The 26,013-nt window shown below is 37.8% G+C and overlaps 1 protein-coding gene across 2 annotated transcripts; it reads right to left on the bottom strand.

Annotated features, from left to right (window-relative positions):
- Positions 1–306: 306 nt before the first annotated feature.
- LOC124790692 lies at positions 307–25,405 on the bottom strand. 2 transcript variants are annotated; one of them, XM_047257803.1, is made up of 2 exons: positions 25,147–25,405; positions 307–2,885 (listed from the first exon to the last, which is right to left on the bottom strand). In XM_047257803.1, the coding sequence occupies exons 1-2, from the start codon at positions 25,246–25,248 to the stop codon at positions 1,824–1,826; spliced, it is 1,164 nt and encodes a 387-aa protein (XP_047113759.1). In that variant the 5' UTR covers positions 25,249–25,405; the 3' UTR covers positions 307–1,823. The 2 variants fall into 2 exon arrangements, with proteins under 2 accessions (XP_047113759.1, XP_047113760.1); XM_047257804.1 differs by lacking the exon at positions 25,147–25,405 and adding an exon at positions 24,668–24,700.
- Positions 25,406–26,013: the final 608 nt, after the last annotated feature.

The raw sequence follows: 26,013 nt of genomic DNA on the forward strand, positions 1-26,013 counted from the left end.
ATACATTAAAGGTCAAGATGACAAGTACCCAAAGTTCAGAAGAGATTTTTTTTCTTGTCACCACCTTATAGATGTAGTCAAGAAGGCAAAAGCTATGTAATATCGAATGAAATCAGATGTGAAATGACAAACTTATTTCTGTTGTAACTACCATACATTTTATTGTTGTCAGTACAGTTCAGTTCATGTAAGTAAAATGCCAACTGGTTATTAATTATGCTTTAATAAATGACTAAGCCTTGGACTTATCAATAAAGTACAAAATTTGATTTGAAGTATTACAATTTTTTGGCAACACTTATCAATTTGACAGTAAAAACATCTATCAAAATGTTTATTTACAAAACATCATTCCACTTATTATATAAAGAACTGATATATAAAATATGGTGCCATATCTGCTACTATATGAGTTATAAAACATTCAGACATGAAAAAGAGAAAGTATAGAAATCAGCATTTTGTTACAAATATGAGTATTTTTAATAAACTGTATTATGAAATTATTCAGTCTCATTCTTACTTAACATTTCACACAATCTTGTTCTGAAGATGTTTCATGTGTATTTTTATTTAGTGGTAAAAATATCAACCCAGTACCAAGTCTTAATTATTTACATCAAGTTTGTAAAAATGCTGGAGCTCATGTCCAAAATGCATCACATTCAGCATAAGAAAAACACGTCATCTAACAGCTCTAGAAAGTTATTTAAACCATGGTGCTCCATCCAAAGCTTAATGGTTACATTCTATGAAATGCATGCTCACCTCCCAAGCCTGCTTTTTTTAAAAAGTACTGCATACGTAACATCACAACTGGTAGTACTCATGGCATACGCATATCTGTATGTGAAAATGTGTATTACAATCCCATTACATATTTGAAGTGTCAATTACACACAATTTACAAACAATTTAATATTCTATTTACAAACAATTTAATATTCTGCTGAACTCACCGTAACACACACAATTGAGTCATATCCTCGAAAGTATTATGTCAAGAGAATATAAATTTGTCACTGAGCACCAGTTATTACACAGGACACAAGCAGTCTCATAAAAGAACGGTAAAATAAAAAACAAATGCTATCCCATAAACAATATCCTGTGATATGTGTTTGCTTATGAGAATTACAATAAAGATCAAAGATCATGAAAATTTAAGAAAGAAAAACATGATATGTGTTCAAAGAGGAAGTTTTCAGAAATAATACAGAAATGTATCGTAATAATATGTTTTAACTACTTTCTTTGTGTGACTACAGCATAAAAAACAAGACATTTTCTTCTTCTAGCGAAATGCAAAATGGATTTTGTGTAGCACAGTGAAAGAAATTACCTAATTTTCACTAAAATATTATTATTATTTGGAGTTGGGACACAGCAGACTTTTGAAGTTGGGGCACAGCAGCCTTAATATGTAATTTTCTAAATGAGGATTTAGAAAACTACATAAAACTTCTCTTGCAATCATATAAACATGAAAGATCCATATACAGACTCTTATTTTTACATTAATACATGAAGCTCATTATTGAATACCAGATGGGTCAGGCTTGCTTTCCTACTGTTTTGACATTTTGTACAATTAATTATGTTCCACAAATATTAGTTTCTGGCAGTGTTCAGTCATAATTTCTGGTTACTTTAAAAGGTCCTTTGCCCCAGTCTGAAACTATTTTGAAGTATTACATACACATTTTGTACAAGGTAGTCATTTATCACATGCATGCCTTTTCATATCCAGCTCACATGATGTAATTTAAACCAGATAAATTTTTATATACAGTCAAACATATTGAAGATTATAAAGTCTGTCCTTAACCTGATAGATCTCCAGATGATGATCTTTCAATAGGTTCCACTCTGCCTGTTCCCTGAATGTCTGTTAAGATTACAACTTCATATGGAGAGCATTCCTCGTGCCTCAGTACAGCACACAACCAGCCATAAAACCCTTTCTCTAGATCTGTTATTTCCTTATACCAGCTGTCATAAAACCATGACAGCTGAACAAAACCTGCATAAATGCCAAGACCAAGAGTAAAAATAACTATAAGAAAAGGATACAATAAAATGAGAATGGGAGAGACAAGTACCCTACAGAATGTAGGCTTTTCTTCAGTATAATATGTAAAAATGTTGTACCAAGTAATTGTCCCAATGTAAAATGAATACGCACCCGACACAAGACTTACAAGAGGTAAAATAAGGGCAGTTATTACCATTATATGGGGACCACTCTTAATACCACATGATAACCAAGTTGAAGCTGAACTGGAACTGGATTTTTTTGCAGTTATATTTGCTTCAAGATGCTCAAGCTCTTCGCGAGACATATTCAGTCTAATATCCACGCACTGACCTGCCTTCTTGCCACGTTTAATGGTTCCAGTAACTGTAAGGCATCCATCAGTGCTGTTGCTCACTGCTGAATGATCCGCTACAGATTCTGATGTCTCAGAACCTCGAAGGGCCATAGTCTCAAAATTATTGATTCCATCTTCCTCTTGGTCCTCGCTCTCTGTGCAGATATTGACATGCTTTCTAGATTTCAGTTTATGAGCCCCTGTAGTATCCCGCACAGCATCAAAATCTAAACTTTGTTCACTCTGACTAAGACTTTCAGTTGTTGTACTTGTCTTGTCAGAAGGATGTAATTTAACTGTTTCTGAAAGTGGGATAGGAATGCTGCAAATTTCTGATGGTGGCGACATTTCAATCTTGCATGTCTCTTCACTGCCAACAATTTTATTATTACTGTCACATCTTTCAACATTATTCTGGTGAAAATTAGTCACATGTTTTGCATTATTTCTGTTTTCTTGGCACAAGTCACTTTCAGCAGAAGGAGCACACAGCACGATACCATTTTCCTTGTCCTGTATGAAAATTACATAATTTTTATTAACATTCAGTGACATATAATATGACAACAGGAAAACAACTGTGGGAAGTTCATATTAATATATACATGATTAAGAGCTATGAATATAAAATATTTATCAAATTACTACAAACTTGGCTTACAATGTCTGGAGACAGAGGGAAAGAAGTATGTAAATAAAATTTCTTTGCATATAAATAATGCTTGTCTTTAATTGCAGAGAACGTGACATGTCAAACAGTGAAATTATTATTATTATCTTCTTTCCTTTCTCAGACCTTAGGTCTGGTTAAAAATGGAAAGTGACACGGACCTTGATCAAGCGTGACTTCCTTCTAACTGTACGGTATATGTTACATTGCATTTAGGAACTTTCGGGTAATTGAACATGTATCAATAATTACAGATTTCTGTAGTTGTATATATAAGTTTTGATGTAGCTCTATTGCGTTGATGTACTGGTGGATATTGTGTGGTATGACTCCTGTAGTTGATAGTATAATTGGTATAATGTCAACTTTTTCCTGATGCCACATGTCCTTGACTTCCTCAGCCAGTTGGATGTATTTTTCAATTTTTTCTCCTGTTTTCTTCTGTATATTTGTGGTATTGGGTATGGATATTTCGATTAGTTGTGTTGATTTCTTCTTTTTATTGGTGAGTATGATGTCAGGTCTGTTATGTGGTGTTGTTTTTATCTGTTATAATGGTTCTGTTCCAGTATAATTTGTATTCATCATTCTCCAGTACATTTTGTGGTGCATACTTGTATGTGGGAACATGTTGTTTTATTAGTTTATGTTGTATGGCAAGTTGTTGATGTATTATTTTTGCTACATTGTCATGTCTTCTGGGGTATTCTGTATTTGCTAGTATTGTACATCCGCTTGTTATGTGATCTACTGTTTCTATTTGTTGTTTGCAAAGTCTGCATTTATCTGTTGTGGTATTGGGATCTTTAATAATATGCTTGCTGTAATATCTGGTGTTTATTATTTGATCCTGTATTGCAATCATGAATCCTTCCGTCTCACTGTATATATTGCCTTTTGTTAGCCATGTGTTGGACGCGTCTTGACCGATGTGTGGCTGTGTTAGATGATACGGGTGCTTTCCATGTAATGTTTTCTTTTTCCAATTTACTTTCTTCATATCAGTTGATGTTATGTGATCTAAAGGGTTGTAGAAGTGGTTATGAAATTGCAGAGGTGTAGCCGATGTATTTATATGAGTGATTGCTTTGTGTATTTTGCTAGTTTCTGCTCGTTCTAGAAAGAATTTTCTTAAATTGTCTACCTGTCCATAATGTAGGTTTTTTATGTCGATAAATTCCCTTCCTCCTTCCTTTCTGCTTAATGTGAATCTTTCAGTTGCTGAATGTATGTGATGTATTCTATATTTGTGGCATTGTGATCGTGTAAGTGTATTGAGTGCTTCTAGGTCTGTGTTACTCCATTTCACTACTCCAAATGAGTGGGTCAATATTGGTATAGCATAAGTATTTATAGCTTTTGTCTTGTTTCTTGCTGTCAATTCTGTTTTCAGTATTTTTGTTAGTCTTTGTCTATATTTTTCTTTTAGTTCTTCTTTAATATTTGTATTATCTATTCCTATTTTTTGTCTGTACCCTAGATATTTATAGGCATCTGTTTTTTCCATCGCTTCTATGCAGTCCCTGTGATTATCCAATATGTAATCTTCCTGTTTAGTGTGTTTTCCCTTGACTATGCTATTTTTCTTACATTTGTCTGTTCCAAAAGCCATATTTATATCATGGCTGAATACTTCTGTTATCTTTAGTAATTGGCTGAGTTGTTGATTTGTTGCTGCCAGTAGTTTTAGATCATCCATGTATAGCAAATGTGTGATTTTGTGTTGGTATGTTCCAGTAATATTGTATCCATAATTTGTATTGTTTAGCATGTTGGATAGTGGGTTCAGAGCAAGGCAGAACCAGAAAGGACTTAATGAGTCCCCTTGGTATATTCCACACTTAATCTGCATTGGCTGTGATGTGATATTATTTGAATTTGTTTGGATATTAAGTGTGGTTTTCCAATTTTTCATTACTATGTTTAGGAACTGTATCAATTTAGGGTCTACTTTGTATATTTTCAATATTTGTAGTAACCATGAATGGGGTACACTATCAAAAGCTTTTTGGTAATCAATGTATGCGTAGTGTAGCGACCTTTGTTTAGTTTTAGCTTGATATGTCACTTCTGCATCTATTATCAGTTGCTCTTTACATCCTCGTGCTCCTTTGCAACAGTCTTTTTGTTCTTCATTTATAATTTTGTTCTGTGTTGTATGTGTCATTAATTCTGTGTAATGACTGAAGTTAATATTTTGTATATTGTTGGCAGGCATGTTATGGGGCGATATTTAGCTGGGTTTGCCGTGTCTGCTTGATCTTTAGGTTTCAGATAGGTTATTCCATGTGTAAGTGTATCAGGGAATGTGTATGGGTCTGCAATGTAAATGTTAAATAATTTAGTTATATGTGAATGTGTTGAGGTGAACTTCTTTAGCCAGAAATTTGCTATTTTATCTTTTACAGGGGCTTTCCAATTGTGCGTAGAATTAATTGCTCGGGTGACTTCATGTTGCAAAATTACCACTTCAGGCATTTGTGGTATCATCTTGTATGTGTCTGTTTCTGCTTGTATCCACCGTGCATGCCTGTTATGTTGTACCGGGTTTGACCATATGTTGCTCCAGAAGTTTTACATGTCTGTTATGTTTGGTGGATTGTCTATTTTAATGTGTGTGTTATCTATTGTCTGGTAAAATCTCTTTTGGTTTGTGTTGAATGTTTGGTTTTGTTTCCTTCTATTTTCACTTTTTTTGTGTCTTCTAACTCGTTTGGCCAGTGCTTGTAATTTTTGCTTCTTTTCATCTAATTGCTCTATCGCTTCTTGTTGTGAGATTTTACCTAACCTTTTTCGTTTTTTGTCTCATATTTCATTTCTTATAAATTGTGTTAGCTGTCCGATGTCTTTTCTAAGTTTTTCTATTCTGATCTGTAGCCTGTGTTGCCATGCTGTTTTTGTGGGTTTCTTCTGTGTGCTGGTTGGTTCTGATCTCTGCCTAGTGTGTCTATTTAGTGTAGTGAGTGCTCCTATATAAACCAGTAGTTGTAACTCTTCCATAGTTGGATTTTCATTTATTTTGTTGTGTGTGATTGTGTTGATAGTTGTTATTGTTGTTTCGACTTGTGGGTTATTTGGTGGTCTATGCAAGAATGGTCTGTCTTATTATTATTATTATTATTATTATTATTATTATTATTATTAACTCAGTATTCTCCTTGTTGTCTGGCCTTTGCAGAAAACTGATCGAGTTTAGGATGTCACAACAGTAGCGCTTTATTGAACATGTATACAAATATGTAGTCATCTTACTAGCGCTATCCAAAATAACATACTAAACTGGATTATGAAACAGTTCTCTGGGAGATGATCTGTTCCAGTAAAAGGTTGTCTGTGTCCTACATCCATCATGCAGCTCAGTGACACAGTTCCCAAAGAAATACTGCTACATTCTTATGTGATTTAGTGATCATAAGAGTATAATTAATCACATAAAATACAAGTTGAATTCAGCTAAAACTAAATAGGAAAGTCAGAATTATGACTAACACTAATGTGTAACTTAATCAGATATATTCTTAGTAGCCTGTAGCATGCTCCATCTCTCATTGTGACGTGGGCTCCAGAAACAGTGCAAGCATTGGGAAGCCATTCTGATACATTACTGCTCTCAGCAGCATTCCAGATTAAGAATTTCACTCTGCAGCGGAGTGTGCGCTGATATGAAACTTCCTGGCAAATTAAAACTTTGTGCCAGATCGAGATTCGAACTCGGGACCTTTGCCTTTCATGGGCAAGTGCTCTGCCACCTGAGCTACCCAAGCACAACTCACGACCCCATCCTCACAGCCTTAATTCTGCCAGTACCTCATCTCCTACCTTCCAGACTTCACAGAAGCTCTCCTGCAGAGCACTTGCCCGTGAAAGGCAAAGGTCCCAAGTTCGAGTCTCGGTCTGGGACACAGTTTTAATCTGCCAGGAAGTTTCAGCATTCCAGCTGTTCTCAAGGAAGATTAGGGCATAATGACCCATTTTTAATGTGATCAAGCTCAGGTTGTACAAGGATGAGGAGAAAAATTGGCCATATTCATTTTGAAGTACCATCTTAGCATTAGTGTGAGTGGTTTAGGGAAAACATGAAAACCCTGAAGCTGGATGGCTGGACAGGCATTTCAATCTGTCTCCTCTCAAATTTAAGTGTAGTGTCTTACACTCTGTGCCATCTCACACAGTCCACATTTTCAGTGTGACTAATGTCATGCTGCTTCATGATGAGACAAGTATCTCTGTCCTCTAGAGTGTTCATCAAACTGCTGTGATACAGTTTGGGGAAATAGGTGCTACATTGTTGTGTTGAATGTACAGAGAGCTGCATGTGAAGGGACTGATATATATGATCTACCACCAAGTCTCTGACTCTTTTATCTGTGAGCAACAGTAGATGGTATTCCAGGAGTCTTATTTCATTCCATGGATTAACGCCAGCACAGCTAAAAATGTGCCCTTTAGATGGCAAGAGCTGTCTTCTACCCACTTTGATATACTCAAACTGTGCCTGTAGCATGTACCAAAATATGATGCAACTCATCAATTCAAGCCATCTTTCCTTATGCTTCAAATGCCCAATTGCAATGTTTTGGGTTCCATTATCAATCCATATGACCTGCAAGATGTTATAAGCATATAATGCAATATGGGTCCTCAGATATTGATAGTGCTCACATGCAAACTGAATGTTATCAGCTACACTGTGGCCTATTTGACACACGGGACACTGCAACAATCCCAGGTACCGTAACCCATAGTGACCTCTGTCAGCCATATGTTTTGACCTCACAACTGATTTTTTTTATTTAATAGGATCAGTAATGTTGCACATTTTGTGCATGGTTGTCACACAGGCAAAAGTAAAAGGCATGATGATGTCATCAGTGTGTAGCACATATATCTCTTTCAATTGCTGAATAGTGACAGATGCAGCACTCTGTCTTTAACACTGCTGCTGTCTTTCATTGAATTGCTGCACCTGATCAAAAGCGTTAAAGAAACATGAAAAAATTAGATGCAACAGAACAGTTGCTGTTATCCTTATGACTAAAGATCCTCAATATAGCACTACATTCGAGGTGGGGGAAAGAGAGAAAGAAAACTGTCCCATACTAGTAAGTAATTAATTCATTCATCATGTTCCACATATCCAAACCAAGAAGAAGAACCTCAAGGAATGTGGAATGAGGCAAGTTATACAAAAGACAAGCAGACTGTAGAAACTTAATCTGCATACTGTATTAACTGTAAATTATCATTATATTGCTTAGTTCTATTAATGCTTATGCCAGCTAAATTTAATCCAGTACATTAAAAAGAAAGCTGCTGTTATGAAAAAGGTGCTACTTCCTCAGTTATGCTAAAACTATTGTTTATCTCTGATTTATGCCTTAATATTTACTTATATCAACAAAAATAATCAATTTCTGAAAATATGAGTAACTGGGTAGATAAAAAAAAAAATCTACTCACCAAGTGCCAGCAGAACAACACACATATAAAAGGTATTACAGTTTGCAAGCTTTTGGAGCCAGTGGCTCCTTCTTCTGGCAGAAGGACTGAATGAGAAGTAAGAGGGGTGAAGGAAAAGGACTGGTGACATTTAGGAAGAAGGAGTCACTGGTCCCAAAAACTTGCAAACTGTAGTAACTGTTATTTGTGTGTTCTCCTGCTGCTGCTTGGTGAGTAGGTTTTTATCTATCCAATTACTTATTAATATATCTAAAAATGATGAGACTTACCAAACAAAAGTGCTGGCAGGTCGATAGACACACAAACAACCACAAACATACACACAAAATTCAAGCTTTCGCAACAAACGGTTGCTTCATCAGGGAAGAGGGAAAGAGGGGGAAAGATGGAAGGATGTGGGTTTTAAGGGAGAGGGGTAAGGAGTCATTCCAATGCCAGGAGCGGAAAGACTTACCTTAGGGGGAAAAAGGACAGGTATACACTCGCACACACACACATATCCATCCGCACATACACAGACACAAGCAGAAATGTCCCACATCCTTTCGTCTTTCCCTCTCCTTCCCTCTTTCCTGATGAAGCAACCGTTTGTTGCGAAAGCTTGAATTTTGTGTGTATGTTTGTGTTTGTTTGTGTGTCTATCAACCTGCCAGCGCTTTTGTTTGGTAAGTCTCACCATCTTTGTTTTTAGATATATGTTTCCCACGTGGAATGTTTCCCTCTATTATATTCAATTACTTATTAATCTTTACTTAATTACACTACCATTTTTCAAAGAAAATAATTACTTCATCTGTGAACACTGACTCTTGTTTACAGTTCATTACTACTTGGTATGCAGCCTTACGATGATCACTGGTCTTGTCGTGTAGCTAACAAAACTTTTCAGTTTTTGAACTCATATACTTTGTCGAAAGAGTTTCTAGTGAGTTATGTTTTTAATTTTGTTTCGAACTGGTAGGAATTCCCAATTTCTTGCTGTATGTCATATGAGAGCTTGCTGAAAATCTTTGCATCTGAGTAAATAACTCCACTCTGTACCACACACAGTGTTGCATGTGCCTTCAATCAATCATCAGAGACATGTTTGGTGTCAACCCAGTCAGGCTGAACGCCTTTTTTTAGACACACTGTCCAGTGAGTGCAGCAAGATGGAGGTTAACTGCTGTTTTGGGGTGGCTTTATGTGGGACTGACATACACAGCTGGTGGTCATGGAAGGTGCTGTAATGGCTATACGATACATGAATGTCATCCTTTGGCCGATAGTGCAACCATATCGGCAGCATATTGGCGAGGCATTCATCTTCATGGACAACAATTTGCGCCCCCATCGTGCACCTCTTGTGAATGACTTCCGTCAGGATAACAACATCGCTCGACTAGAGTGGCCAGCATGTTCTCCGGACATGAACCCTATCGAACATGCCTGGGATAGTTTGAAAAGGGCTGTTTATGGACAACATGACCCACCAACCACTTTGAGGGATCTATGCCAAATCGCCGTTGAAGAGTAGGAAAACCTGGACCAACAGTTCCTTGATGAACTTGTGGATAGTATGCCATGACGAATACAGGCATGCATCAGTGCAAGAGGACGTGCTACTGGGTATTAGAGGTACAGGTGTGTACAGCTCTGAAGGCCTCGCTGTGTGGTGGCACAACATGCAATGTGTGGTTTTCATGAGCAATAAAAAGGGCAGGAATGATGTTTATGTTGATCTCTATTCCAATTTTCTGTAGTGGCTCCAGAACTCTCAGAACTGAGGTGATGCAAAACTTTTTTTGATGTGTGTATGTGTGGCTGTAAAAGTTTTGTAGGATCAAAGATTTTAAATAAGCACTTGTACAAAGTATCTCATCTGGTTTCCAAAGAATCAATGTTTGATTTATGACTAAAACAAGAAATGTTTATGTGAAAAAGTGATGTAAAACTATTTAACCAAGGCAAAATGTGACCCATTAAATAATGAATTATATAAGAAACTACAAAATTGTTCTCAGGACAATAAACATTGATGACTTACTCCAAGGGAATGGCTGAACAGGATAATCTTATCCTTAACAGGCCCAATATTACAAACAGGCAAGATGTAACTAGTGAGATTAAGTAAAATTATTAATGGGGTAAATGAAACTGTGGTGACTGGAAAATTGGGACATATGAGTAGGAGGGATAATCCACAACATGGCCTGGATGGGAATATGAGCAGTATCTGCCGTCAGAAGTGGGGAGTAAGGCAACTGTGTCTGGTCACTCAGTACTAAACTTGGAGTGCATATGGCCATATGTTTATTAATTTGCATTATTTCAAGATGGTTCATCTTCCTCCTTTTATTGATGTCATATAAGACTTCATGTCGCACCTTGTAACTTCAGCCTTCTTTAAGCAGGTGGTCTGTGAAAGTAGAGTCTCCATTTCTAAGTTTCCAACTTATATGGTGTTTCTTCAAGCAAGCGCATATTGCCCTACTAGACTGACCTTTGTGACATTTGCCACAATTACAAGTGATTTTGTATATTCCACTCTTCTCCTAAGCTAAGTGCTGTCATTAACTTTGGTCAAAAACAGTCCAGTAGTGTTATGCAGATAAAATGATGTTTTAAACTTCTTGGATTTAAGCCTTCTGGCTACATTCAGAGAGACTTTTCCTAGATATGGAATCATGCACCATTTATCCAGGTCTTGTGGTGGTGAGTCAAGCACAGAGTACAGAAGAGAGGAGTTCTACTGTCTCTGTTTTTGTGAATTATGGAGTCCACCAAGGCAGGGGGGCAGCACTTAATACTGTTTGTTTGATTATATTTAATTCAGTTTGCAAGTTTTCATCACTCATGGGGACAGATACTATGTGATGTATCAGCGAATGAAAAGCAGCATGTGTACTGATCACTGGGTGTTGAGAACTGGCAGGTATTATAATGCCTGTGGTGGTAGGCTTCCTATAAATCTTGAAAGTATGAATGTGATCATTGATCTCTATGATTAAGTCAAAATAATTTATAGAGTTACTCTCAAACTCCATTGTGAATTTGATACTATTTTGCTTAGAAATGAGCTGCTTGAGGAATGTTTAAAGTTTCTTGGTAGTATCTGTCCATAAGAACAACACGTCATCGGCACTCCTAAACCAATACCCAGCCTTGGAAGAGAGTGGGTTATATTCTCTCTCTCTCTCTCTCTCTCTCTCTCTCTCTCTCTCTCTATCTCAACGCTCCCCCCCCCCCTCTCCCACCCCTCCCTTTGCCTCCCTCTCTTTTCTTTCAAATGTCTGCGTGAGAATTGTGCAAGGACTGTACTGAGAGGGGGGGGGGGCGAATAGGAGGGGGGGGGGGGGTGAGGGGCCATACACATAGCTAAACCTTCAAACTGTTTGTTTATCTTATAATCGAGAAGGAAATAATTTTGTGTTAGGCAAGTGTGTGTAGTCAACCTTATGTCATCTGTGACAGCCGGGTTGACTCCTGGTTGTCTAGGAAGTTCGTGAGAATGTTTAGGCACTACTGTACATGTAAACATGGTGAGTCAAAAATGACTTTACAACTTTTAATGTTGTTGTTGTTGTGGTCTTCAGTCCTGAGACTGGTTTGATGCAGCTCTCCACGCTAATCTATCCTATGCAAGCTCCCTCATCTCCCAGTACCTACTGCAACCTACATCCTTCTGAATCTGCTTAATGTATTCATCTCTTGGTCTCCCTCTACGATTTTTAGCTTCCACGCTGCCCTCCAATGCTAAATTTGTGATCCCTTGATGCCTCAGGACATGTCCTACCAACCAATCCCTTCTTCTAGTCAAGTTGTGCCACAAACTTCTCTTCTCCCCAATCCTATTCAATACCTCCTCATTAGTTACGTGATCTATCCACCTAATCTTCAACATTCTTCTGTAGCACCACATTTCGAAAGCTTCTATTCTCTTCTTGTCCAAACTATTTATTGTTCATGTTTCACTTCCATACATGGCTACACTCCATACAAATGCTTTCAGGAACGACTTCCTGACATTTAAATCTATACTCGATGTTAACAAATTTCTCTTCTTCAGAAACGCTTTCCTTGCCATTGCCAGTCTACATTTTATATCCTCTCTACTTCGACCATCATCAGTTATTTTGCTCCCCAAATAGCAAAACTCCTTTACTACTTTAAGAGCCTCATTTCCTAATCTAATTGCCTCAGCATCACCCGACTTAATTCGACTACATTCCATTATCCTTGTTTTGCTTTTCTTGATGTTCATCTTATATCCTCCTTTCAAGACACTGTCCATTCCGTTCAACTGCTCTTCCAAGTCCTTTGCTGTCTCTGACAGAATTACAATGTCATTGGCGAACCTCAAAGTTTTTATTTCTTCTCCCTGGATTTTAATACCTACTCCAAATTTTTCTTTTGTTTCCTTTACTGCTTGCTCAATATACAGATTGAATAACATCGGGGAGAGCCTACAACCCTGTCTCACTCCCTTCCCAACCACTGCTTCCCTTTCATGCCCCTCGACTCTTGTAACTGCCATCTGGTTTCTGCACAAATTATAAATAGCCTTTCGCTCCCTGTACTTTACCCCTGTCATCTTTAGAATTTGAAAGAGAGTATTCCAGTCAACATTAAGCTTTCTCTAAGTGTACAAATGCTAGAAACGTAGGTTTGCCTTTCCTTAATCTTTCTTCTAAGATAAGTCGTAAGGTCAGTATTGCCTCACGTGTTCCAACATTTCTACGGAATCCAAACTGATCTTCCCCAAGGTCGACTTCTACTAGTTTTTCCATTCATCTGTAAAGAATTTGTGTTAGTATTTTGCAGCTGTGGCTTATTAAACTGATAGTTCGGTAATTTTCACATCTGTCAACACCTGCTTTCTTTGGGATTGGAATTATTATATTCTTCTTGAAGTCTGAGGGTATTTCGCCTGTCTCGTACATCTTGCTCACCAGATGGTAGAGTTTTGTCAGGACTGGCTCTCCCAAGGCCGTCAGTAGTTCTAATGGAATGATGTCTACTCCCGGGGCCTTGTTTCGGCTCAGGTCTTTCAGTGCTCTGTCAAACTCTTCACGCAGTATCGTATCTCCCATTTCATCTTCATCTACATCCTCTTCCATTTCCATAATATTGTCCTCAAGTACATCGCCCTTGTATAGACCCTCTATATACTCCTTCCACCTTTCTGCTTTCCCTTCTTTGCTTAGAACTGGGTTTCCATCTGAGCTCTTGATGTTCATACAAGTGGTTCTCTTATCTCCAAAGGTCTCTTTAATTTTCCTGTAGGCAGTATCTATCTTACCCCTAGTGAGACAAGCCTCTACATCCTTACATTTGTCCTCTAGCCATCCCTGCTTAGCCATTTTGCACTTCCTGTCGATCTCATTTTTGAGACATTTGTATTCCTTTTTGCCTGCTTCATTTACTGCATTTTTATATTTTCTCCTTTCATCAATTAAATTCAATATTTCTTCTGTTACCCAAGGATTTCTACTAGCCCTCGTCTTTTTACCTACTTGATCCTCTGCTGCCTTCACTACTTCATCCCTCAAAGCTACCCATTCTTCTTCTACCGTATTTCTTTCCCCCATTCCTGTCAATTGTTCCCTTATGCTCTCCCTGAAAGTCTGTACAACCTCTGGTCCTTTCAGTTTATCCATGTCCCATCTCCTTAAGTTCCCACCTTTTTGCAGTTTCTTCAGTTTTAATCTACAGGTCATAACCAATAGATTGTGGTCAGAGTCCACATCTGCCCCTGGAAATGTCTTACAATTTAACACCTGGTTCCTAAATCTCTGTCTTACCATTATATAATCTATCTGATACCTTTTAGTATCTCCAGGGTTCTTCCATGTTTACAACCTTCTTTCATGATTCTTAAACCAAGTGTTAGCTATGATTAAGTTGTGCTCTGTGCAAAATTCTACCAGGTGGCTTCCTCTTTCATTTTTAGCCCCAGTCTATATTCACCTACTATGTTTCCTTCTCTCCCTTTTCCTACTGTCGAATTTCAGTCATCCATGACTATTAAATTTTCGTCTCCCTTCACTACCTGAATAATTTCTTTTATTTCATCATACATTTCTTCAATTTCTTCGTCATCTGCAGAGCTAGTTGGCATATAAACTTGTACTACTGGGGTAGGTGTGGGCTTCGTGTCTATCTTGGCCATTATAATACGTTCACTATGCTGTTTGTAGTAGCTTACCCGCATTCCTATTTTCCTATTCATGATTAAACCTACTCCTGCATTACCTCTATTTGATTTTGTGTTTATAACCCTGTAGTCACCTGACCAGAAGTCTTGTTCCTCCTGCCACCGAACTTCACTAATTCCCACTATATCTAACTTTAACCTATCCATTTCCCTTTTTAAATTTTCTAACCTACCTGCCCAATTAAGTGATCTGACATTCCACGCTCCGATCCGTAGGACGCCAGTTTTCTTTCTCCTGATAATGACATCCTCTTGAGTAGTCCCCACCCGGAGATCCAAATGGGGGACTATTTTACCTCTGGAATATTTTACCCCCGGAATATTTTATCCAAGAGGACGCCATCATGATTTAATCATACAGTAAAGCTGCATGCCCTCGGGAAAAATTACGGTCATAGTTTCCCCTTGCTTTCAGCTGTTCGCAGTACCAGCACAGCAAGGCCGTTTTGGTTATTGTTACAAGGCCAGATCAGTCAATCATCCAAACTGTTGCCCTTGCAACTACTGAAAAGGCTGCTGCCCCTCTTCAGGGACCACACATTTGTCTGGCTTCTCAACAGATACCCCTCCGTTGTGGTTGCACCTACGGTACGGCTATCTGTATCGCTGAGGCACGCAAGCCTCCCCACCAACGGAAGGTCCATGGTCCATTCAAAACTACCCATGTGCACAAGTTGCTTCCTGTTGACCTGCCCCGAAGAGAGACCATTGCTTTATAATTATTTGCTTACAGGGAGGTGGACAATCATTGGCCATGGAACATTTGTGGACAGACAAAGCCCACCTCCATCAACAGGATATGTCAATACACAGAATTGTTGAAATTGGGCAATGGAAAATCTACATGCAAATCAACCAGTACCACTTCATCCTGAAAAGGTCACTGTGTAGTGTGGGTTTATGCCATCATTTATCACAGGGCCCTATTTTTTAAAAGAGACAAGTGCTTCCAGTCCTGTTACATGTACTGTCATTGGTAATTCTAGAATTATCGGCTGCCATTTCCCTACAGCCTGGCCATCCCAATCACCTGATCTTAATCCATGACTTTTGGCTGCATCGAAGACATGCATTGGGCAACACGTTCTGAATGTGACCCTGGAAACACTTCAATCATTTGTGGAACTTGTTGCAGAAAACAGTTGACAGCATATTGAACATGTTTTGTGCCAGTCACATGGAAATTAATAATCGGATTTTTTTAAAATTGATGCTTTTTATGCAGCTTTTGGCCTCAGGACAATTAGAAATCGTTGTGATTGATGCTTTTTATATGTTTTTGGCCTCAGGACAATAAAAAAACAATTTTTACCATCCCATGTGATGTGACCTTGCCGTGGTGGATGGGCTTACATAACTAACAGTATCACACCTGTACATCCATGCACACTGAGTAGTACAGTTTGTTTAACGTCAAACGTACGTTAGGCATTGCTGTCTGATTCATTTGTCATTTGTAGCCGACCACTATTAAATTATGATGCTTACAGCGACATCTATTGCTACATTTTGGAACTATTTATTTTTGTTCTGCCACATGTTTTCCGCCTTCGCCGATAATATTCCATTGCAATTTGATGTCATTCTGACCAGTCGTGTTATTTCTACAGCAGTTTGAAAGTTTAACTTTAATTATAATCACTTTGTATATTTTGTTAAACTCAGTTTTCCATTTCAGCAGGGGTGTATACTGTCTGCTTTTTATCATTAGCTTCCACTATTTTCAATTTTGTTCCATGAGTTTGTTATTAATAACAGTCTTGAAAAACGTTAAGTTCCAAGTAGCTCCAGAAAATCAGGAAATGTTATCCAAGGTTTTCTCCTGTCATAACATATATCTCTTTGTTGGGTGTTAATTGCTTCAGTTCTCTTTTTAAAGGAAACTGGGAATACTTGCAACATAACAGAACCAGAAATTAAAAGAGAATTAGTAAGCTCAGTTTGAAGTTAAAGTCATATCTCAAGGAGGAACTTGAAATGATTAGCTCTGGGAGGAGTATGTACAGGAACTGTCACTAAAGAGTAGCTGACCAAACACTGGAGACATATGTACTTAGCAGAACAGTTCGTGATGGGACGGGCCTTCCATGGTACATAGGTCTCTGTAAAGAAACATCTAAATAAACAGTGACTACTGCACAAAGCCTAGGGCTGTAGATAGGGTAATGCTAAAGAAAATGTGTTTGGCTGTCAAGAAGGCAATATGTGAAGCCTTCAATGACTACAGTCAGAGAATCTTGTCAAGAAACACCTACAAAACCCAAAGAAATTTTGGTTATAAATGAAGGCTGTCATTGGCACTAAAGCCTGCATCCAGATGGAGGACACAGGAACTGAAATTGAGGGTATTAAATCAAAATAAAAAATGTTGAACTCCATTTTCAAATGTTCCTTTACAAAGGAAGATACAGAAGTACTGACCCAGTTAAATATGCATAACGCACCACAGATTAGTAATACACGCAGCCTGACAAAATAGCTGAAGCACCAAGAAGACATGATCTGACATCAATGTAACTTTGTGCATGTACCAACAATGGCGGGTATGTAAATGATTAGTGTTATAATTCTCTGTGACAGGTAGAATTGTGACCAAACTTCATTAGTGTTCTTACCAGGTCTGGTAGAGTATATAAGGGCCATGAACAGTGTTATATGCTGGGTGATCACTGTGATGGAGACGGAGATGCAGTGTACTCACGTGAGACACGATGATCAGCACTTGGCAGAATTTGGAAGGCACCTCATAGTCAGTCTCCATTTGGTCCGCTGGTTGAATTGTGCAATATCCAGATTTGTGAGCCATTCATATGTGACAGTGACACCATGTTTGACTGCATGGGAAAGCGAGGTATACTCATTTTTCAAGGTTCTGGTCAACTATGTCTGACCCCATAAGGGATAATCAGTGCACCAAGCACTCCATAACTTTCCACATCTGTGCCTGCAATCTGAGAAAAAGTAATAGATGCTCTGCAACATTCTTTATCATTCCACACTATTGGATGGAGGATAGCAGCAGCTGAACTAAGGAACTACCAGCCCACGCATAGGCTGCTGTTAACACCACAACACAAATGGCTGTGTTTGGAGTGGTTCCTATCACCAGAAAGCATGGACTACTGACAAACAGAATCACACTGTGTTCAGCGATGAATTGTCATGGCTGGTAGTGACTGAGGGTCCAACACACTTCCCTGGGGCACACACGAAATTACTTCTACATCTGATGACGACTCTCCACCAAAGGAAACATGCTGTGTCCTCCCTACTAAAAAGGCTTCAATCCAGGACTGGATGTGGCACATGTCTCTATGAACTGTCATTCTGATCTTGATGCACTCCCATGGCCAGCAAGATCCCCAGATCTGTCCCCAATAGAACATGAGTGGGTCCAGCTCGGATGTTGACTCTATCCCAGTGTCAGCAGCCCGAATCTCATGGACTACTTAATGACAGCGGTGGGCCACGTTACTTCAGGAGAGGATACAACGGCTTTATGAGATCCTTTGCTGTTGAAATAGTGTATGCACCAAGGCCAGAGGGTTGCACTGGTCATACTAATATGTGGCTCATACTGCAAAGTTCTTTAAAAATTTGATTTGATATTATAAATCACTGAAACAACATAACATACCCTTTCAATCCACAAAGTTTCATTTTGTTTCCTACTCCCCTTCTGGGTGCTTCACTTTTTTGGTCAGGCAGTGGTGATATTAGTGTTAATGAGACTGATAAATAGTTGATATCACCAAAAAATTGAACAAGGCTCGAGGGCCCAATGGAATCTTTATCATATTCTACAAGCAGTTGCAGCTGAGGTAGCCTGTTTTAACAATAATATACTGTAGATCACTTGAACAAAACAATTAGCCCAACAGGTGGAAGAAAGCACAGATCACTCTCATCTACGAGAGTAGCAGAGATAATTCACAAAACTACTTCTGAGTATCTTTGACATTAGTCTGTTGTACAGTCTTAGAATATGTTCTGAGCTCAAACATAATGAGATATCTAAAACAGAATTACCTCCTTCATGTCAGCTAGTGTGGATTCCAAAAACAGGGTACGGTCTCAACCTGCATTTTTCTCACTTGACATACAGAAAGCTATAAAGATCACAGCATTCAGGTACATGCAGGTACTACCCTACTGCTTATTAAGGAAATTACAATGATAGATGCATCAAATGGAATTTGTGAATGGATCAAGGAATACTTGAAAGGGAAGATATAGCATGTTACCTTGGATGGACAGTCTTCTAGATGTGTAGAAATAACTTCAAGCATCTCCCCAGGAAGTGTGTTGAAACCCTTGCTAGTCATGCTGTACATTAATGATCTAGCAGGCAATATTAATAGTAAGCTCAGACCTTATGCAGATGATGCAATAATTGGTAATGAAACACTGTCTGAAAAAATGAACCCTAACTGGAATTCGTCAACTAATTCAAATCCTTTTAAGGATACAAAATGGAATCATCACATGGATTCAGTCATAGGTAGAGCAAGTGGCAGACTATGTTTGAGTGTAGAATACTAGGAAAATATAATCAGTTTTCATAGGTGTTTCTTTCTAAAACACTTAAGTGACCCATCTTTGAATATTGCTCTAGTGTGTGGGACCCATACTAAACACCTCTACTGGGGATACAGAATGTATATAAAGGGCAGTTTGTTTTGTTTGATCCTTAGGAGAGTCACAGAGATAATGAAAAATCTCAACTGGCAGATGCTTGAAGATAGATGCCAACTATCCACAAAGGCCTAATTAAAAAGTTTCTAGAATCTGTATTAAGTGAATAATCTGGGAATAAACTACAGCTCCCTATGTACTGCTCATGTAGTGACTCTGAAGACAAGATTTGATTAATTACAGCAAGCACAGATGTATGCAAGCAAATGTTCTTCCTGTGCTCCATGCACGGGTGGAACAGGAACAATCCCTAGTACATGGTATAATAGGAAGTGCCCTCTGCCATGCGCTTCATGGTGGTTTGCAGAATGTAGCTGTAGATATATCATCCTCTCAAAGTACCTTTTCCTTGCTTTATGTCTCAAATGCTTTTTCACACCTTATCTGGTATTACTTCTGGAATGTCATTAATTTGTTGTTAGTTTCTGTCCATCTGCCATCTTAATTGTTGAAATGTGTTGTCTACCCAGTATTTCTCTTGGTTTTTTTATTTTTTATTTATTTATTTCTTTTTTTTACCAGTGGATAAATGCTCCTATCTGAGCACAAAAAATGCAAGTATGTTCCTGTTTATTTAAAAAACTGACTGAAGAGTGGGGTACCAGATGCCTCATTTTAACTTCCACAGCACCTTTAAAAATTTTCCCAAAAATTTTGGCATGTGAACATATCCGCACTCCTTTCAATATGCAAGTCACCTCTAACTCTCACAAGCTCACCTAATCGTAACTCACTCACATCCACTAGTCCATTGCTGTAAGTCATTCACACCCAACTACTCTCATTTGCCCATTTTGATTCATTCTTTCAGCCCAACTCCTTGTCATTATCCCTTTGTGTCTGCCAAACTGTCACTGTCGCCTGTCTCACAGCCAGTCTCCTTCATTGTGTCCTACTGCTTCTGTCATCTCTCGCCGTCACTGTCTCCCCATTGCTCTCTCTTTCTGCTACTATCTCTTTCATTCTATCCCACTGCTGCTGTCTCTTCTTACTGTCACTATCTCTCCCTCGTTGTCACTGTCATAGACTCTGTCTCTCATTATCACTGGTTCTCAAACACATCCAATGTGTCCTCCTCTCTATTCCTCTCCCACTGGCACTGTCTTCTTCACTCTTTACCTAACACTGTTCTCTCACTGCCAACTATGTTCTGCTGCCGCTGTGCCCCTTTCTTTCTGCCACACTGCCTTTGTTTCCTTATTTCTTTCTATAACACAAGCAGCATTTGTTACTTTTCTGTCTCTTTGTGACTGCCACTGGCCTTCTTCTCTTTCAGCATCAAAAAGTGCAAATTTTTGCATTCCAATATTTTTAAAGGTGCTGAAGAAGGTCGAATGAGGCAGCCGAAACCCCACTTTTCAGTCAGTCTTTTAAATAAACAGGAAAATATTCAAATTTTTTGTGCTCTGAGAGGAGCATTATTCCACTGGTTCCCTTCTTTTCCCTGCTGCAACAGGGTAGTCACCCATATGAAAAGAAATGTATTGGTGAGTGAAATTTTGATAGTTTACTTCCATGAATTTGAAATAACACAAAACTAATTTTACACCTCAGACCAGATTTTATGTGCATACTTTAGTACTACAACATGCAGTTCCCATACCAACATGATGATAACAGACACATTTTGTAGCATATTCCTTTTTGCTGCATCACTTTATAAACTACAGATTTTACATAAGATAACGTCAAACATCTATATCTCAGAAACAGATAAAGATATCAAGACAATTTTCCAGGTTGTTTAAGGCGGGTCTTAGGAGATTATTGTAAAAATTTCAGCCATTTGCTCTGCAAAGCCGTCTTGGACACCACAACTTGGTTTTGCTACAAAAAAATACAAAAAATGTTTTTTTTCAGGTTTTCTAAGGAACTGCACATGAACTAATGGCACCTCCACAAGCTGCACCATAGATCACACAAAAAAAGGAGCAACCAATTTGCTGCATTTGCCTAAACTGAAAGTAGTGTGTAATATTCGTATTTAAACCCTTACTGTAGGATGGTGATACTATGATGATCCTTCTGTTGGGAATACAAATGGTTTATAGTACAAGGGCCTGCCTTTGTATCACCAACAGAGCCTGAAGTATGGGCTCTGGAAAACCATGTTTTTATGTGCAAAGTCTGGAACATATTGATAAGCATGTGTTGCGATTTTTTCTTTTTCTTTTTACGAATCTTGTTGTGTTCAGTTACTTTTCTTGTTAAATTTTCATTGAACCTTGTTATGTTTTCCTGTAGACAATGGTTATTTACAAACCTTATGCTAATTCTCCCAGCTAGGTCAGGTTACTTGCAGTTGAAATGTTGTACACATGTAACAACCGGAAGGGGTCAGAATCTGATGAACTGTGGAATCAAATGTTTCATCTACAGTATATTACCCATTCAACCATACACATTTTGGTCATTCTAATCATATGAAGCAAATGTTTTATCCCATCACGTTTTAATTTCAACTCTGTGGCTTGTCTTACGGGACATATATTTATTTTCACTCCCAGTGATTACATCTGATACAGATGACAATCCAACTCCAGATCGCACATCTGAACAGTCTCAGAATTATCATAGCACTTTAGCCTGTACGCATATAACAGCTTAATGTATGCTATTGAAAATCTCGGAAAATTCAACATAAGATGTGGCATGCATTTACACAACACTACAAACAATCACTTGTTGGATTTACTTTCCTCAAGAGTTGCTATAATCCATAATAACTATAAGTACTTATGCATAAACATTTTCAATAAGTTACCATACTCAGCTCATACAGTACTGCTAAATAAATATAATTTCATATTACAAACTTGGCTCAAATAAAATGAATTCTATTCAATTGAATTCCTAAGAACAAATCATTATATGTTTTTCCTCAGTGACAAAGAAAACCTTTTAGTTCTTAAATGTATGTGTAACTGATAACTGATTTGATTCTAATGTAAACTTTGTCAGAGCCGATTGAACGAAAAAATACTGAAAGCTGAATAGAGATTCTCTTTCTGAAGAACTGAGTAACTTCTCAACAGCTTCTAGTATCCATATGGCATATGGCAATTTGGCCTCACTGTGTATACTCAGAAAATGACAAAGCTTGCACAACATATCCTGGAACCAATTCCCCATTCTTTCTCTCTTCCCAGACTATGAAAATACAATCTTTGACACACATCTGGGGCAGGCAGGAAAGATGATTATGGTTCAAATGGCTCATCACTGATGAGGTCATTACAGAATTGTCCCAACATTTACCTTAAGATATTTAGGCAAACCATGGGAAACAGCTGAAGCCACACTTGTGACAATCTTTTTGTTGTGCCTATCTGCGACTCAGCATTTCTGCTATGTGGTGAGTAGCAACTTTCCTTTCATAATATCGTTACATTCCATCCTAGATTTTCCATTATTTCAATATGGTATACGAAACAACCTAATGGTCATGTTTACCCCCTGTTACATTGTCTCTTATTATAGTGGAAATGTAAAAATATATGTCATATTGTGCAATGCTTTCAATTTATGACATGACTGAATTCTGCCAGATCAGTAATGAAATGAAAATCCATACTGGATCAATAACATGTTTGAAAGTCCTGCAACCATATTTTGTTGTTTCTTATGATTTTTTGACAAGTTTATTTGACAAAGTTATCAAACTGATTAACTGTTCTTTTATCCTCTTTCAGTTTCCATCGTGATGGGCTAGGCTTGAAATCAGCCAAACCATAAAGTTTTTAACACAGCTGAGAGGTGTTATGAGATATCTTCTTGAAATTCATGTAAGCTGTGGGGCACCATGATTCAAAAAAGTGTGTACTACCAAGCAGATGGTGTACCAGGTAATAGTTTTCTCTAAACTGCATTATCCTTGTGAAATTTCAATGCTTTAGGCTGAGGTATGATGAAATAGCTCTATTACCAGTAGAAGCTTTGGTCAATGGTGAAACTCAGCTAGGAGTAATATGTAACCAATGCTACAGTTTTTATAAGAGTATGGATGAACAGTACAGAAGCCACCTCATTAGTTGCACGATCAGATGAATTTAACTTGCCCAATATGTAAGTAATGACAGACTTCCCCACAAAAGCCTCTATTACAGTTCAGTACTGGCAGAAGACCTCATGGATTGCTTCAAGGAATAGCTAAAAAAATTGCTGTAAACAATAATGTAAATTGAAATATATATGGTGTTGTTATAGGCAAATGGCAAACTATTTTTTAAATGCCTCATCTATAGTTTGCTTTTGTGGCAGACCTTGTACATGACACTTTCTGACAGACCACTAGTACAATTCCGTAGTTAACTACTTGTCCGCAGGTCTAAAAACAGTTGCATACCAAGCACCATGGCTAAAAGTTCCTTAGTAATCCAGACAGCTTCATATCTTTTCTGTTACAAGTGGCTATACCTTACATTGTTCCATATCCCTGAAGGTTCTGTTTCACAACGGGATTCATCCAACACTGTCTTCGGTGATGATGGTGAATTCTTCCATCAAGATAGTACTCCATAAAGAAAAACAGAAATGTCCAGTTTTGTTTGGAATACCATGAATTTGTGTAAGTTTTACAAGCTCACGATTCTCCCTAAATTAGTAGTGAATGATATATATCCACCTATCTGTTTTCATTCCACTCACTACAAAAGTTTAGAAATGTGATCAACATTAGGCCCCTGCCACACACTATGTTAGTGGAAATTGCAAGTAGTGTGCGATTCTTCTTATGTGTAGTGGATGAATTAAACAACTGAACATGAGGCAAAGGGAGGAAAAAAACACATCAAGAATTTGAGACTGCAGAATCATATTTAAAAATGTTGTTACTGGAAAAATGATGCAGACAGATCTTGTTATGCAAAACTGGAAAAAGATATTCGTATGGTACAGTTGATAATAATGACACATTAACAGTGAAGTCAAGAAAAAGCAAAAATATGAAAAGATGTATTGCTATTGTCTCTCTACATAAGTTTGAACAAAGTAATGAATTTATAGGTTGAGGATATTTATGAATGATGATGTGGAAGTCTGAGCAAGGAAACACCACCTGTAAATTAAGCTTGTGTTAAGTTTTGTGTCAAATAAACGATTGTAAAAATATGTTCACTACGTAAACGTAGTTGTTATATATTACTTTGTAATATATGTAAACTGGAATGTTGATATATTGTTTTTGTAATACTGTATATACAAATTTAATTGAAATGTAAACGTAATACTGACGAGTCCCCAGTACTTATCACCTACGCATGATAGGCTATTCACCCATGATATTAGATTCTGCTGCATTTACTGTTTTACGGTTCAACGCAACAACTTGATCCATGCTGCATTTCTTATGGATCGCAAACAATGTTAGACTACACAACATGATGTGCAGAAAAACTACAACAGTCGATGTGTTTCTCGTCAACTAAAGTAGAACTTTTGTACAAAACAAATGCAAAAGAATATTCTCCTGTGAAAGATAAAGTGACAGCCGTAAAACAATGCGGAAGCCTATATAGATGTCATAATATACCAGATACGTAATACTGATTTCATTTAATGTGATAATATACCAGTTACGTAATACTAATTTCATTTAAGAAACTGAACCAAACGTGGAAATTGTATTAAAGGGGCTGCATGCCTTTGTGGAGGTGGACATTATTAAACTTTTATATAAATAACATCAATACGTTTCAGTGAAACTCCGGCAGTAAATCACATGCTTATATGCACATGCATCCCATTCAATGTACCTTAATGTGCAGTATCTGCTCGTGAATGGCATTTTCACTAAAACATTGTTTGTCAGAAGCAACAATTTTCGCTTTTATTTCCGTTTCCATTTTTGCTTGCATACAGTTCTTAAGAATAACTTCGCAACTTGATGGCACGCATTTTGCATAAATATGTTTGTCACTTTATTTATTTATTTCACCAATTTGCATACTATTTTTCATTTTCCGCGAAAAACATATCCTCCATAACACACCCTCGCAAGTACACACAACGCCCTTTACCCACTTGGGGTGTGGGGTGGAAACCTGTGTTGAATCGATCCGAAGCCACTGGCGCCGGCTATGGTATTTGACAGGTGGAATTTTTTGGGAGTTATAATACAACTTCAGGTGTTAACATTTGTTAGATGTCAGATATATATAATTACCTCTTTCGTTATTTAACTGTTCACAAAATAAGTGTTTGCATTCTAACGAAACAACAATAAATATGCGTTTTCGGGCCGTGCGGTCCCCTTGCGTGTTGTTTTATAGACTGTGATTCAAAATTCCTATTATAGCCTTCTAAGAGTTGCAGAATGGGCTTAGTAGATAAAAAGTCTGATAAGGGATCCCTGTTCGGAAATGCACCCATTGGTAGCAAATCGGATTACTTTCAATTCTCCCTCTTCCCGGTACGCTCATGGCGGAGATAATGATCTCTGATCTGTGTGCTGTAGGAGTTTTACTTTTATTTTATTTTATTTTATTTTACTTAAAAAAGTGTGATCGCCGTACCTCGTATCTGTATGAAAGCACGATTGCCGTAAAGCAGTGACAGCCATGTTCCTGTCGTGATCCGAACTAACCCCTTTATAACTGCTAAATGAAACAGTATTATTTCAA

Source organism: Schistocerca piceifrons, chromosome 1, assembly GCF_021461385.2.
Source record: "Schistocerca piceifrons isolate TAMUIC-IGC-003096 chromosome 1, iqSchPice1.1, whole genome shotgun sequence".
In the NCBI taxonomy this organism is placed as follows: domain Eukaryota; kingdom Metazoa; phylum Arthropoda; class Insecta; order Orthoptera; family Acrididae; genus Schistocerca; species Schistocerca piceifrons.